General features: G+C 45.2%; 1 protein-coding gene across 1 annotated transcript in view; it reads left to right on the forward strand.

The window, feature by feature from the left end:
- PDIA4 (protein disulfide isomerase family A member 4) overlaps positions 1-16,244 on the forward strand; it is a 339,636-nt gene that overhangs the window by 248,018 nt on the left and 75,374 nt on the right. The window contains exon 12 of the mRNA XM_063925192.1: positions 14,495-14,653. Coding sequence (XP_063781262.1) covers positions 14,495-14,653 — 159 coding nt within the window. The remainder of the gene's footprint in view (positions 1-14,494; positions 14,654-16,244) is intronic.

Below are 16,244 nucleotides of genomic sequence, written 5' to 3' on the forward strand. Positions count from 1 at the left end.
TGAAAAAGGTGAAAAACTTACAGGTGCCTTGGCTGAATGGAACCACTGGCTTGAGCCTGGTGTCCACTATATGCAGTCCATAGAAACAGCCCGGCACTCCGTTATGCAGAGCAGGAGATTTGGCGCTGCTTCCAAATTTGATCCTGTATCCACCAATTCGTCCATCAAAACCTTCACACGCATGATGGACAGTTTACAGGATGCTCCCGTCTCCCGGGCCCATCAAAATCTTACAAGAGAAGAACAGTTGGCCCTGAAGTCCTTGCATGAGAGGCAGGATATAATCGTGAGAGGAGCAGATAAGGGTGGTGGTATTGTTGTTATGGACACTGACTTCTATATTGCAGAACGTGACCGTCTATTGGCCGATAGTGAGACATATAGTGAATTGCCAGTAGACCCCACCAAAGAATTCAAAGCTGAGCTTGACGAGATTTTAAGCGTAGCTTTGACAGAAGTGCTCATTACACAAGAAATAAATAATAAGCTGTGTTGCAGGTTCCCTGTTACCCCCATATTTTATGCCATTCCTAAAATGCATAAAGATGCTCAGCAACCCCCTGGTCGGCCTATCATATCCGCCAGGGGTTCATTGTGTGAGGCACTAGCCATTTATCTAGATGTGTATTTACAGCCTTGTATTCAGGCTACTTTTACTCACTTGAAGGATTCTAACACTCTTTTGAGAAAGCTGGTTAACTTTGGGCCTGTTGACAACCACACTACATTGAATACTCTTGACGTAACTAGCTTATACACCTGCATTCCGCACCAAGCGGGTTTATCTGCAGTAAGATATCTCATCACTAACAATTCACTGTACACCGGTCCAGATATAGATTTATTCATCACATTATTGGAGTTCACGTTAACACATAATTATTTTCTGTTTAACGTCCGGTTTTTTATTCAGAAGAAAGGATGTGCCATGGGGTCGGCGGTAGCTCCGTCGCTGGCCAACGCATACATGTGGGAGATAGAACGTAATCTGTTCTTTGAACATGTGTCCATCTCCGACCATATTTCATTATACGCCCCCTTGACACCCGCCTCAGATCCGGAGACTCTGACCCCCGTGGAAGACGCCGGCCACTTAAAGCTCCACGAGGATCAGCACTGCAGGCGCCTGTAGCAACATCGCGGCTCCGGAGGGGGAGAAAAAAGACACATACAACCCACCACCGCTCGGAACTGAGCCCACCAGTCCCGTAAGGGACGAAGATACGTGAGTTTCCCATACACTAAGGAATCACCCTATAATGAGATAGAAACGGGACTGCAGCAATTACAGGAACGGAGAGACAGTTCTCCCCCTTCCACTGCTTAACGAGACTGTGCATGCACTGTAAGGAACTTCAGAAGGAAACATTCCAGCAACAGTATCCACCTGCTTTCGAACATTGTGTCAGATATGTATCCTGTTGCAAACTTTTTATAAACAATCACAGTTGCACGTTATTCACAGTGTTTTATAGTCGTCTCATATACAACTGAGATTAATTACAATTTCTAATTTCATTTTCTATCAATTTACCATGTATATCCTTAACAAACAGTTTTAAATAGCATATAAACAATCGTTTTAGAGAATACTGATTTTACTAATGTCATTTTTGTCAATATTGTTTACCAATACTGCTGACTTTGCATACTCATTTTCACAACTGTCATTATATATTTTCTCAAAAATAAAAACATTCTTTTTTTATACATAAGAACACAACTTGAATTTTTCAGTATCCAAAACCTATCCTGTAGCGCCAGAGGTCCCCCCTTCCGTTTCTCTCTGCCAAAATAAGGAATACTCGAAAAGAATTCCTATCCCTGGAACCTAGGCTGCACGGACAGAACCACCCCACACACACAGAACATTCATTGGAGGGAGCGCAGAACACACCCCCACCTGCATATTTCATTATATGTCCGCTACATAGATGATTTACTCCTGTTTTGGACACACGAACCCGAAGCACTATGCACTATAATTGAGGAACACAATGGGTCAGCTAGTCCGGTTAAGTTTACCCTCAACTTCCATGCCAATGAAATCTGTTTTTTAGATATTAAAATCATTTTGCACGACGGTAAGATCCTCACCACACTTTACAGCAAGCCCACAGACCGTAACACATTGTTACGGTATGATAGTTTCCATTCAAGACCCTTGATGAGGGGTCTGCCGTATTCACAGTTTCTCAGGGCTCGCAGAATCATCAGCGATCCTAATGACTTTGAAAAACAGTTAGACCTGATGTCTGAAAAGTTTCGCCAGAGGGGTTACCCCAACGACATCCTGAAACAAGCACATAAAAAGGTCATGGCCCTCAGTAGAAGTGAGGCACTGAGGGGTGATAGCCCTAAAGTAAAAAGCGACAAAATAACCTGGGTCAATGAGTCAAATACCAACAGCTCTAGGACCAATAAACGCATTAAACAAATGTGGCCTATCATCAATTCAGACCCTAGCTTACCGTCCCTTAAGCATACCAAAATAATGCCGTGCTATACACGCAGTGCTAACATCAAGGACTTAGTGGTCAAAAATGATGTTACCAGCTTTAAAACAGCCACGACAGCCACACATTTTTTGAGTCGCAAGCCTGGCTGTTTTAAATGTTTAGGCTGCACCACATGCAGCTACATGCTGACGGGTGACTTTATTTTACATCTGCATACAGGGAGAAAAATCAACATCTCATGGCCTTTAACCTGTAGTTCCTCTTTTGTAATATATGTATTGATTTGCCCATGTAGCCTATATTATGTAGGCAAGACCAAATGCCTTTTTAAGGAACGCATGGCCCAACACAGGTCGGCCATTAGGGCCGCACTTAACACCGGCAAAAGCGACCAACCGGTCGCTCGTCATTTCACCCAGATGCGACATAACTTGGCAGCTATTAGGTACAAAATTGTGGACCATATCCCGGCTTCCCACCGCGGTGGGGATAGAGCAGCCCAATTACTTCAATTGGAAGCCCGGTGGATTTTTAAATTAGATACCATCCACCCTAGAGGTCTAAATGAACAACTTAATCTACAGTGTTTTCTTTAGATGGGCTTGTCACCAGCTATCTACCAGCCGTGGATGCTGTCTAACAGGTTTTTCTGCAGTTGGCCTATAATTTTTTCCATATGTTAACTAAATTTTTTTCACATTGGTCTACCATATATATTTTTTTCATATGTTCATCACTTACGCTGTTGCCATATATTTCTTTAATAAAATGCAACTTTCACAAAAAGCGTATAGCTAGAATAAGTGTCAAGTGACACTTTGCCCTGAACTTAGTGAGATCAGGATTAGGTTTTAGGTTTAGGCAGCCAGTATTAGAGGAGTTTAGCAGGGATCATATTTCATGTATTTAATCAGGTCCAGACAAATTTGATTTAAGGTATAAAAGTTTGTGAATTAGGTCTTGTCTGGATAGGATCATGTCTGCCATGTCAGTGGTTAAGTAGGGCTGATGTCTATTGTCAATCTGTGCATTCACGTATTATGTATTCATATTCACTTTTTACACGTTTTTCGTTTGTTTTAATATTTGATTGAACACTTGTTGCTATGCATTCAGGCAAGCAGTTGTTTTATGGTTTTAAATTGTATGTGTCACATGAGGCGGCGCAGCGTTGCTATGCTGCGCCGCGTCTCCATGGTAACCGGCTTTCCTCTGTCTGCCGCCTCGTCATCAATGGGTCCGTGTAGCGGGATGACGCGACTTCCGGGCACCGCATGTCGTACGCTGCCGGAAGTGCGGGCTCCATACACCGGACGGCGTGGACATGGAGGCAGACGCAGGTACCCGGGATTGGTAAGGTATTTAAGGTGTGTTTCTTAATATTGTCACTAGTTTGCAGTGTCCTGAGGAAGGGGGTCCGTCCCCCGAAACGTTGACCAATAAAATGCACTTTCATTTTGATTAACCGGGATGTGAAAGTCTCTGAGTATGTATATATAAAACATGCCCAAAGAGACATGAGTATACTGGGTCCTAGAGTCAAAGCTATGTCGATTTCTGCTTGACGTGTCCTGTAGAATATGCAATGGACAGATGATGCTGACTTAAGAGGCATATGGAAGGCTGAGGATTGTGTGGAGAAGGGTTCTCGGACCTGGTCTCCACAACTATAGCTGGTAATTCTGATATTTTGCCTTATATTCCTGCACAACCTAGGAAAGCACGACATTATCAAATGCAGCCTTTCGAATAAAGAAACAAAGTCCGAGGTGCGTCCTTTCTTGCCAGAGGCGGGGGCAGAGGAAAGAAGCTGCACAACACAGCTAGTTCCCAGGAACAGAAGTTCTCCCCGGCCTCTACAAAAATCCACCACATGTCGCTGGGGCTCCACAGGCGGAGCTAGGCCCGGTGGGGGCACGCCTTCGTAAGTTCAGCCACAAGTGGGTTCACTCCCTGTTAGATCCCTGGGCAATAGATATTGTGTCTCAGGGATACAAGCTGGACTTTGAGAAGATGCCCCCTCACAGACGACCCTACCGACGACCCTGCCGGCTTCCCCCCATGAGAGGGAAATAGTGTTAACTGCAATTCACAAAATGTATCTTCAACAGGTGGTGGTCAAGGATCCCCTCCTTCAACAAGGAAAGGGTTATTATTCGACTATGTTGTAGTCCCGAAATCGGACGGTTCGGTCAGACCCATATTGAATTTAAAATCCCTGAACATATACCTGAAAAGGTTCAAGATGGAATCGCTAAGAGTGGTCATCGCAAGCCTGAAAGGGGGAGATTTTATGGTGTCTCTGGACATAAAGGATGCATACCTTCATGTCCCCATTTATCCACCTCATCAGGCGTACCTCAGAATTGCGGTACGAGATTGTCATTACCAATTTCAGACGTTGCCATTTGTTCTCTCCACGGCCTTGAGAATGTTCACCAAGGTAATGGCGGAAATGATGGTGCTCCTGCGGAAGCAAGGTGTCACTATTATCCCGTACTTGGACGATCTCCTCATAAAAGCGAGATCAAGAGAGCAGTTGCTGAACAGCGTATCACTTTCTCTGGAAGTGTAACGGCAACACGGCTGGATTCTATATATTCCAAAGTTGCAGTTAGTTCCTACAGCTCATCTGCCTCTCCTAGGCATGATCCTAGACACAGACCAGATAAGGGTTTATCTCCCGATAGAGAGAGCTCAGGAGCTCGTGACACTGGTCAGGAATCTATTAAAACCAAAACAGGTGTCAGTGCATCACTGCACTCGAGTCCTGGGAAGGAGGGTGGCATCATACGAGGCCATTCCCTTCGTCAGGTTCCATGCGAGGACCTTCCAATGGGACTTACTGGACAAGTGGTCCGGATCACATCTTCAGATGCATCGGTTAATCACCCTATCCCCCAGGGCCAGGGTGTCTCTCCTGTGGTGGCTGCAGAGTGCTCACCTTCTCGAAGGTCGCAGATTCGGCATTCAGGACTGGGTTCTGGTGACCACGGATGCAAGCCTCCGAGGGTGGGGGGCAGTCACACAGGGAAGAAATTTCCAAGCGCTCTGGTCAAGGCAGGAGACTTGCCTTCACATCAATATCCTGGAACTAAGGGCCATTTACAACGCCCTAAGTCAAGCGGAGACCCTGCTTCGCGACCAACCGGTTTTGATTCAGTCAGACAATATCACCGCAGTGGCTCATGTAAACCGCCAAGGTGGCACAAGGACCAGGGTGGCGATGGTAGAATCCACCAGAATTCTTTGCTGGGCGGAGAATCACGTAAGCGCACGGTCAGCAGTGTTCATTCCGGGAGTGGACAACTGGGAAGCAGACTTCCTCAGCAGGCACGACCTCCACCCGGGAGAGTGGGGACTTCATCAAGAAGTCTTCATGCAGATTGCAAGTCGGTGGGAACTGCCACAGGTGAACATGATGGCATCCCGCCTCAACAAAAAGCTACAGAGATATTGCGCCAGGTCAAGAGACCCTCAGGCGATAGCTGTGGACGCACTGGTGACACCGTGGGTGTTCCCGTCGGTCTATGTATTTCCTCCTCTTCCTCTCATACCCAAGATGCTGAGAATCATAAGGAAAAGAGGAGTGAGAACAATACTCTATGTTCCGGATTGGCCAGGAAGGACTTGGTATCCAGATCTGCAAGAAATGCTCACAGAGGACCCGTGGCCTCTGCCTCTAAGACAGGACTTGTACAACAGGGGCCCTGTCTGTTCCAAGACTTACCGCGGCTGCCTTTGACGGCATGGCGGTTGAACGCCGGATCCTAGCAGAAAAAGGCATTCCGGATGAGGTCATTCCTACGCTGATAGAGGCTAGGAAGGATGTGACGGCTCAACATTATCACCGTATATGGCGAAAATATGTTGCTTGGTGTGAGGCCAGGAATGCCCCTACTGGGGAATTCCAGCTGGGCCGTTTCCTTCACTTCCTACAGTCGGGAGTGACTTTGGGCCTGAAATTGGGTTCCATTAAGGTCCAGATTTCGGTCCTATCCATTTTCTTTCAAAAAGAACTGGCTTCTCTTCCTGAAGTTCAGACGTTGTAAAGGGAGTGCTGCATATTCAGCCCCCTTTTGTGCCTCCAGTGGCACCTTGGGATCTTAACGTGGTGTTGAGTTTCCTGAAGTCACACTGGTTTGAGCCACTCAAAACCGTGGAGTTAAAATTTCTCATGTGGAAGGTGGTCATGCTATTAGCCTTGGCTTCAGCTAGGTGTGTGTCAGAATTAGCGGCTTTGTTACATAAAAGCCCCTATCTGGTTTTCCATATGGGCAGGGCAGAATTGCGGACCCGTCCACAATTTCTGCCAAAAGTGGTGTCATCTTTTCATATGAACCAACCTATTGTGGTGCCTGTGGCTACTCGTGACTTGGAGGATTCCGAGTTGCTGGATGTGGTCAGGGCTTTGAAGGTGTATGTAGTCAGAACGGCTAGAGTCAGGAAAACTGAGTCGCTGTTTATCCTGTATGCATCCAACAAGCTGGGTGCTCCTGCTTCAAAGCAAACTATTGCTCGCTGGATCTGTAACACGATTCAGCAGGCTCATTCTGCGGCTGGATTGCCGCTTCCAAAATCAGTAAAAGCCCACTCCACAAGGAAGGTGGGCTCTTCTTGGGCGGCTGCCCGAGGGGTCTCGGCATTACAGCTTTGCCGAACAGCTAATTGGTCAGGTTCAAACTCTTTTGCAAAGTTTTACAAGTTTGATACCCTGGCTGAGGAGGACCTTGTGTTTGCTCATTCGGTGCTGCAGAGTCATCCGCACTCTCCCGCCCGTTTGGGAGCTTTGGTATAATCCCCATGGTCCTTACGGAGTCCCCAGCATCCACTAGGACGTTGGAGAAAATAAGATTTTACTCACCGGTAAATCTATTTCTCGTAGTCCATAGTGGATGCTGGGCGCCAGTCCCAAGTGCGGACTTCTTCTGCAATACTTGTATATAGTTATTGCTTAAATAAGGGTTATGTTGTGGTTGCATCAGGGTTGATCTGATGCTCCGTTGTTCATACTGTTAACTGGGTAAGTTTAGCACAAGTTATACGGTGTGATTGGTGTGGCTGGTATGAGTCTTGCCCTGGATTCCAAAATCCTTTCCTTGTACTGTCAGCTCTTCCGGGCACAGTTTCTCTAACTGAGGTCTGGAGGAGGGACATAGAGAGAGGAGCCAGAGCACACCAGTATCCAAATTCTTTCTTAAAGTGCCCTGTCTCCTGCGGAGTCTGTCTATTCCCCATGGTCCTTACGGAGTCCCCAGCATCCACTACGGACTACGAGAAATAGATTGACCGGTAAGTAAAATCTTATTTTCTCTCGCAGGAGCAGTGGTAAGACCTGCTATGGCTCCGGCTTGGATAGTAAAGGCAATTGGCGAATGGATAGAGGAACTAGAGAATGACCTCTCTTCTCCTAATAGGAAGCAAGAGTATCATTTAAGCTGTTTAAGCCCAATACTTGGAAGAAGCGGCAATTGACATGGGTACAATCGCTTCTAGAGCATCAGCCTTGACTGTAGTCGCTCGTAGAGCAGTTTGGCTGCGTACTTGGAAAGCAGGTGCAGAATCCAAGAAGGAATTGGAAGCATTACCTTTTCATTGGTAATGTGTTTGGGAAACGATTGTCAGACATTCTAGAATCGGAAGCTGAGTCGAAGAAGGTCTGATTTCCGACTAGTTATAACTCTAAGTCTAGGGATTCAAAGTTTCGGCCATTTCGATGGCAAGGCAAAGCAAAGGCTAAAGAGGAGTCTAAACAACCCCAGTTCAAAACAGGGGGTAGGAAGCAGTGGGCTACCAAAAAGCCAGCTTCCAAGCCTGAGCAGAAACCATCAGCCTGAAGAGATGGGCCTCCGCCTGGAGGATTCCAGGGTTGGGGGCCGACGCCTTCATTTTGCACACGTATGGCAACAGTCGACAACAGATGCTTGGGTACAGAAGGTGGTATCTCAGGGGCATGGGTTCCCATTCAGGAGGCAGCCTCCTCAAAGATTATTTTTTTTGCACCAGCCCGTCTCGTATAGAGTCGAAGGCCAATGCCCTGCAAGAAGCAGTCCAAAAATTACTGCAGTCAGGTGTGATTGTCCCGGTACCTCCATCACAAAAGGGACAGGGGTTTTACTCCAACCTATTTTTGATCCAGAAGCCGAATGGGTTTTTTCGACCAATTCTCAATCTGAAAATGTTAAACAAATACATTTGGATCCCAAGGTTCCACATGGAGACATTACGCTCCATAATGTTGGCTATGGAACTGAGAGATTACATGGTATCTATGGATGTACGGGATGCTTACCTACATGTGCCTATAGCACGGTCTCATCAGTGTTACCTCAGGTTTGCCATCTTCCAGGAATATTTTCAGTTCCAAGCTTTGCCCTTCGAGCTAGCAACAGCACCCAGGGTGTTTACCAAAATGATGATGGTTATGGCAGCTTGTCTGCGCAAACAGGGGATAAGAATATTCCCATACCTCGACGATCTGTTAATCCTAGCACATTCGCAGGAGTTATTTTTGAGCCATCTTCAACAGACAATAGTTTGTTTACAGAGACACGGGTGGCTCATAAATTGGGAAAAGTTGTCTCTGAATCCGTCACAGCGGATAGTTCATTTGGGGGCCATATTGGATTCAGACCTACAGAAAGTTCTCTTACCAGAGAAAAAGATGGTCAAGGTGCAGGTCATGACTCAGGAAGCGTTGCACGGCCAGACAATGTCAGTCCATGCAGCAATGCAACTGTTGGGTCTGATGGTATCAACCTTCGACATGGTGGAATATGCGCAGTTCCACTCCAGACCATTGCAGCACCTTATTCTGACCAAATGGAACGGAAATCATCAGACGATAAAAAAGCAGATGATAAAGTTTCCAGTAAACTTAAAAAGGTCTCTAGCGTGGTGGCTACAGACAGACCATTTAAACAAGGGGAGAACCTTTTGGATAAAAGAATGGCAAGTCCTGACAACAGATGCCAGTGTGCAAGGCTGGGGTGCGGTACTCTGAAGCCTTTGGTTCCAGGGAAGATGGACCATAAGGGAAAGTCGCCTGCCAATAAATCTGTTGGAGATGAGGGCCATTTATATGGCTCTAGTTCAGGCAAAGGATAGTCTGCAAGGAAGACCGGTCCAGATTCGCTCAGACAATGCGACAGCAGTAGCGTACCTCAATCAAGGAGAAACTCACAGCAAAAGATTGATGGAGGAAGTAGCCCCCATTATAAGATTGGCAGAACTCCATCTTCCAGCATTGTCAGCAGTGTTTGTCCCAGGTGTTCTGAACTGGGAAGCCGATTTTCTCAGTCGACACACCATTCAGGAAACTGAATGGGCATTACACCCAGAAGTGTTTCAGACAATAGTGAACAGATGGGGTCTACCAGAGATAGACCTCAAGTACGGATCAAGAACAAAGGATCCCGGAGCGGTTCTTGTAGACACACTGTCAGTTGAATGGAAATTTCATCTGGCATATCTGTTCCCTCCAATCTCTCTGTTACCCAGAGTAGTGAGAAAAATAAAGCAAGCAAAGGGAGCAATAATTATAATAGCTCCAGTTTGGCCAAGAAGGCATTGGTATACAGATCTACTGAGAATGTCCGTGGAAGCACAGATACTGCTCCCTCAACGTCCAGATCTGCTAATGCAGGGTCCTTGTCACAGCCATCTGGATCGTCTGTCTTTTGACGGCGTGGCTGTTGAAACCTCTATCTTAGAAGCTAGAGGATTTTCAAAACAAGTAATCCAAACTATGCTCAGAGCAAGAAAGCCTTCTTCAGCTCGTGTGTATCATAGAAAATGGCAAGCCTATATTCATTGGTGTACTGAAAAAAGTTTGAATCCAAGATCTTTCAGAGTATCCAGGATTTTGGATTTCCTTCAAGCAGGATTGAATAAAGGTTTGAAAGTAGCTTCCTTGAGAGTTCAAGTATCAGCGTTAACTGTATGGTTTCAGCGAAAGATTGCTGATTTACAGGATGTACGTACTTTCTTTCAGGGAGTTGTACATATTCAACCTCCCATTTGTTCCTCCTGCAGCTCCCTGGGATTTGAATCTAGTTCTTAAATTCCTTCAGGGGCCTCCGTTTGAACCACTTAAGAGAGCAGATCTTAAATGGTTAACGGCAAAAGTACTTTTTCTACTGGCAATGGCGTCAGCTAGAAGAGTGTCAGATTTCGGAGCGTTATCGTGTAATGGGCCCTACACACTGGCCGATCCGCCGCCGAGCTGCCCGACGGCGGATACGGCCGACAAGCGACCCGGCGGCGGGGGGGCAGTGACAGGGGGAGTCACGCGGCTCCATTGAAGTGCAGGCAAATATGGACGAGATCATCCATATTGGCCTGCATGCACAGCCGACGGGGGACCAGCGATGAACGAGCGCGGGGCCGCGCATCGTTCATCGCTGGAGCCTCCACACTGAAAGATATGAACGAGTTCTCGTTCATTTAGTAACAAGATCGTTCATATCTTTCAAAAAATCGGCCAGTGTGTAGGGCCTATAAGTCTCCTTTCCTAATTTTTTTTTCCAGACAGAGCAGTTCTCAGAACGAGATCTGGTTATCTTCCGAAGGTGGTTTCAAAGTTTCACCTGAATGAAGAGATTGTAGTCCCAGCTTTTCAGGTATCTGGCCTATCTGCGGGAGAAGTGTCACTGGACATAGTCCGAGCCTTAAGAATCTACATAGATCGTACTAGTGCCATCAGGAAAACAGATTCTCTCTTCATCCTCTACAGATTTCATAGAAGAGGATGGCCTGCTAGTAAACAGACGCTGGCGAGATGGCTCCGAATGGTAATATCAGAAGCTTATTTTCATGCAGATCTCCCTACTCCGGCTAATGTCTCTGCTCACTCTACACGTAAGGTAGGTCCTTCATGGGCAGCACAACAGGGTGCTTCAGCAGAACAGATTTGTAAGGCAGCCACATGGTCTTCCATAAACACATTCATAAGACATTATGCCTTGGATACTTTTGCCTCTCATGATGCAGACTTCGGGTGAAAGGTCTTCCTGTGTAATCAGGAGCGTCCCCACCACTAAAATTGGCTTTGGGAATCCCAATGTTATCCTGTGGACCCAGCCAGAGAAATAGACGTTATGGTAAGAACTTACCGTTGATAACGTGATTTCTCTTATGTCCACAGGTATCCACAGGGATCCCACCCTGACACATCTGATTTGAGGATCTTGACAATCACTAAACCTCTTCCCTCTTGTATGGAAGGGTGTGCATGTGTGTTCTTATCGCCAAAATAGGTTTCTACCTGATGTTCCTGCCTAAATCGCTGTGGAAAGAACTGATTTGACTGAATCAGTGGGCGGGACTATATGGTGAAGCCCCGATGCATCCTGGGAGGCCAGAAAGCTCGTGACCGTGTTGGTGCCATTTCCGCTGTCGCTCAACCATATCCCAATGTTATCCTTTGGATATAAGAGAAATCACGTTATCAACGGTAAGTTCTTACCATAACGTCTATTTCTTATGCTATAAAGGTCAACTTCCCAGCGTAGTAAAACCTGTGGGTAACGTGTTAAACTATAGAGTCCGTGTTCAGTGCTATGGTTTATCATGGACAGGAAACATCAGAGAGTGCATTTTATGCAGATTTCCCTTGCAGCTCCTGAGGCTGCAAGGAAAAAGCTGTGTAAAATGAACAGGGACGTGACACCTAGCTGAATAGCTCAGGGCTGGCAGTTAACCCCTTGGCTAATTGAATTTGCACTTTAATCCAGTTAAAGGTGAATGTAAAATTTGCAGCCTACTAGTTTGACCATGGAAGGCCTCTAAACCTTTGAGCAAGCTTTATATTCTCATTGCCACGATCACCAATCTCTAGGGTTCATCAAAATCCGATCAAGGCAAAGTAATCGCCAAAGTTATAATTTTTCAGCTTTCCAATTAAGGGTGGTGTCCAGTTAGCAGCGGTACTTTCCCGCTGCTAATCGGATTGCCAGGGGCTGTCTTATTAGCCCTGATGCCGGTATTGTTTTCTCCCGATGCTGGCATTTATCAGGGATTCTACTACGGGTGCCTCAGGCACCCGAAACATAATCCGCGATTACAGGCCGTCGAAGCCGTGAAAACACATGGAATCAGGGACTTATTCCCGATCCCATGTGTTATCGCACGATTGCTGGTCCAATTTCGTCCGAAATAGCCTGTAATTTGATACAGCGATAATGACCATCGGCCATTAAGTGCAATATCTGGCCATTTTTACCGGCTGAAAGTGCTTCGGGGCTAATAGGATACCGCCCTTAGTATTCATACCCTATGGCCAGTATTAAGTTTATCCATCTCTTGCAGCTATTAAAATTAGTATTTTGTGGTGTGTGTGTGTATATGTTGTGTTTTTGTTTTTTCCTTCTAGAATTCTAGTTTAACTTTGAACATTTGTTGAAGCTGTGTTTCTCTCATTAGAGAGCGTCATTGGACAAAATGTGGTTTCACCCACTGAATTTCAATGGAATTAAGGTCTTACCTGTTCAGATTGGACCTCTGTTCTCCAGTGTTCTGCAGTGTGACTTGGATCATTGTTGAAAGACTAACTTCCTTGCAGAAGCGTGAAGTGTAGCATTTTTTTCAGTATTTTCCTCTAACGTACAACATTCATCTCGTTAAGTTATTAACATGGGTGTGGTTTTGGAACAAATTGTAACTCGTGCAAATAGTTTTTGTTAATTTGGAAACCATTTTGAACACTTATTTTGTACTTGAGATGGCATTTAATCAGTGCTGCAAAGGCTTTATATGATGTATTCTAATTCAGAATCTGGAGAAAAAGGTGAGGGGGATGTTTTGGAGATGAAAGCTGTGTGTGTAATACCCAATGCAGGTTCTAAAAATGAAAGACATAATTGGGGCAGTACAACAAATGATATGGACCCCAATTATGTAGGATAGTGCCAACCATAGTAATATATTGCAGATAGAAGGACCATTTCAAAAAGAGCCCTTTGAATTCTGCCAGTGTTGGCCGCACATTTAAGCAGATGTATTTGCAGTGTATGCCCTCCCAATCATTTGTGTGGAATATCTGTCCAGTAGGAAGTGGCTCTGTTGTGGTCATTTGTCCGCCTTCAAAGATACCAAAGATCAATGTATGTTTCCATGCATGTCAGTATACTAGTGAGCCTTGCAACAACTGCACTGGCACTGAGCAATGCTCCCCAGCTTTTGTATATTACAGGGGTTCACAAATTATTTAGCTCTGGAACCCCATTTGACAAAAACATGTTTTACAGGACCCCAACAAATTACTGCTGAACAATTAAAATATATAAGAAAGATGATGGCCATTTAAATATATTGGGAATATGATTGCATAAAAATATGAAGAAGGTGACTTGCATACATTCTATGCCTCATCTTCCACGCGTCCTTGCCCATCATCTTCCCTACGTTATATATTTTGTGCCCATCACCTTCCCTACAGTACATATATATTTTGTGCCCATCGTATTCCCTTTATTTTTATTTGTCTATTTCCAAGGTGCTTTATAATGCAGTTACAGGTTGCGAGCGGGTGGTCAAACAGTCTGCTCAGGAGAGATGAAGGCAAAATTATCCAAATATCACATTAACTGCTTAGATCCCATTAAAGGACTCAGTCAACACCTTTAAGAATGGGTTAGATAAATTCCTATTGGATAAAGATATTCCGGATTATGGTGCGTAGGCACGCATTATAGTTAATATAACTAGTCCTAACCTAAAGATATCTAGTCCTGTAATAAGACTGCATAGGAGACCACAAATAGGTTGAACTCGATGGACAATTGTCTTTTTTTTCAACCTTAGTTACTATGTTAAATACGTGCTACTTCCATAAAAAAAAAAGGATAATTTATATGAAAATTCTTGTGTTAAATAACTTCCATCTGGTATAAGCATTTGTGTTATTCAAGTGTTTTAGTTTAATATTATCTATTTTTGTGTTTCTCCATATGTCCTTGCATTTTGCATGTTTTATGCTGCTTACTTAAGTGATTTTGAAGCTTCTAGTACTATATTTTATATTTGCCTTTATTCAGGAATAGTTGACTACATGATTGAACAGGCTAGTCCACCATCTAAGCAAGTCCAGACAGTGAAACAGGTCCAGGAGTTCTTGAAAGATGGAGATGATGTTGTAGTCATTGGAGTTTTCAGCGACAACAATGAGAGAGAATTTCAATTGTATCAAGATGCAGGTAACAGACATATATGAATACGTACATGCTATAATATTTACCACAATATATACAATGAAACAGAGCTTTTGTGCAAATAATTATTATCCCCAGATGGAATAGTTGAAGAGCACCTGTATTTGATAAATTAAATTATGGCACGAGATTAAAAAGCAATTGCAAACACTAATTAAAAATGAGATAGAAAAAATTCATACACATATATCCCCTTTCCTCTGTTTGAATCATATTCAGATAGGCAGCAGATAGTCAATAGTCCTGTTCCCATTTTGACCACCAAACTGGTAGACAGGGTCAGCTCCAGGACCACTAGCAACCTGTGCTAGAATTTTGGAGTGCAGTCACCCCCGCCCAATATGTGCATGTTGCGGCACATGGTCTCAAAACAATGGCGTGGTCTCAACAAGGAGCGTGTCCTCAAAGGGAATGTCGTATCATCCTCTCCCTGTCTATGGATGCCTTGGAGAGGCAGTGGGTGATGGGGAGATAGTGATACAAGGGACAATTTGTCTTTTTTCAAATCTCATTAACTATGTATGTTGAGAGGCAGTGGGTGAGGTAGTGGGTTGCCCTTTCACATTACGACCACACAGTAGTAGTGCCCCTTACACACTACACCTATACAGTAGTAGTTCCCCTTATGCCCACACAGTAGTGTGTTGTTGTTTTTTATACACGTTACATCACAGTAGTGCCCCTTACACATTATTCCCACACAGTAGTAGTGCCCCATACACATTATGCTTCTGGCAGGGCAGTAATACAAGGGGTATAGGGCAGCAGCACAGGTGTAAGCTACCGTCACAGTAGGGTAGTAATGGGAGGGTACAGGGGGCAGCACAGGTATATGAGCTGCTGTAACATAGGTATAGGAGCTGCTGTAACAGTAGGCCAGTAATGGAGGGTACAGAGGGTAGTGGGGGCAACACAGGGACACAGCTTGCGATACCTTGGCTTTGTGACTTGACTCCCCAGTACAGTACTGTGTCTGTCTTGTCCACCAGTGTGTGTGGTGATGTGACATCCACTTCTTCTGACTGCACTCACTCCACTCAGATCCCGGTCGCACCGCAGCCCACCAGTGCCGGCATCCGGAGTCACTGCACTGTTAGAATAGCACCACCACCAAGCACGCACCTCCACATAATGACCGATTGGCCTGCGACATGTCCACCTGCACCACGCTTGCCCCTGCCTCCCGTGAGTGACTATGTGTGGGCAGGGCAGGCTTGTGACATCAGACATGCTGATCTTTTTAAGAGGTCATGCTCATCGCCCAGTCTGGCTGGCTGTAGTAGGAAGGGGGGCAGGTACTGATTCAGCAGTACTGAAGCAGCTGAAGCCTTAAGTTTAAAGTGACAGAGAAAAATTGGCGTGCCCATTGAGGGTGGCACCCCGTTCAGCCACAGTGGTCGAATGTGCCTCAAGCCAGCTCTGCTGGTACATAAGGTATTTTCTCTGAGAGTCAAATAGTGCGTTCAGCAATAGTATATTAACCTTATTTCTCATACGTCCTAGAGGATGCTGGGGATGCTTCAAGAACCATGGGGTATAGACGGGATCCGCAGGAGACATGGGCACTTTAAGACTT

Source organism: Pseudophryne corroboree, chromosome 5 (genome assembly GCF_028390025.1).
Source record: "Pseudophryne corroboree isolate aPseCor3 chromosome 5, aPseCor3.hap2, whole genome shotgun sequence".
Taxonomy (NCBI): Eukaryota; Metazoa; Chordata; class Amphibia; order Anura; family Myobatrachidae; genus Pseudophryne; species Pseudophryne corroboree.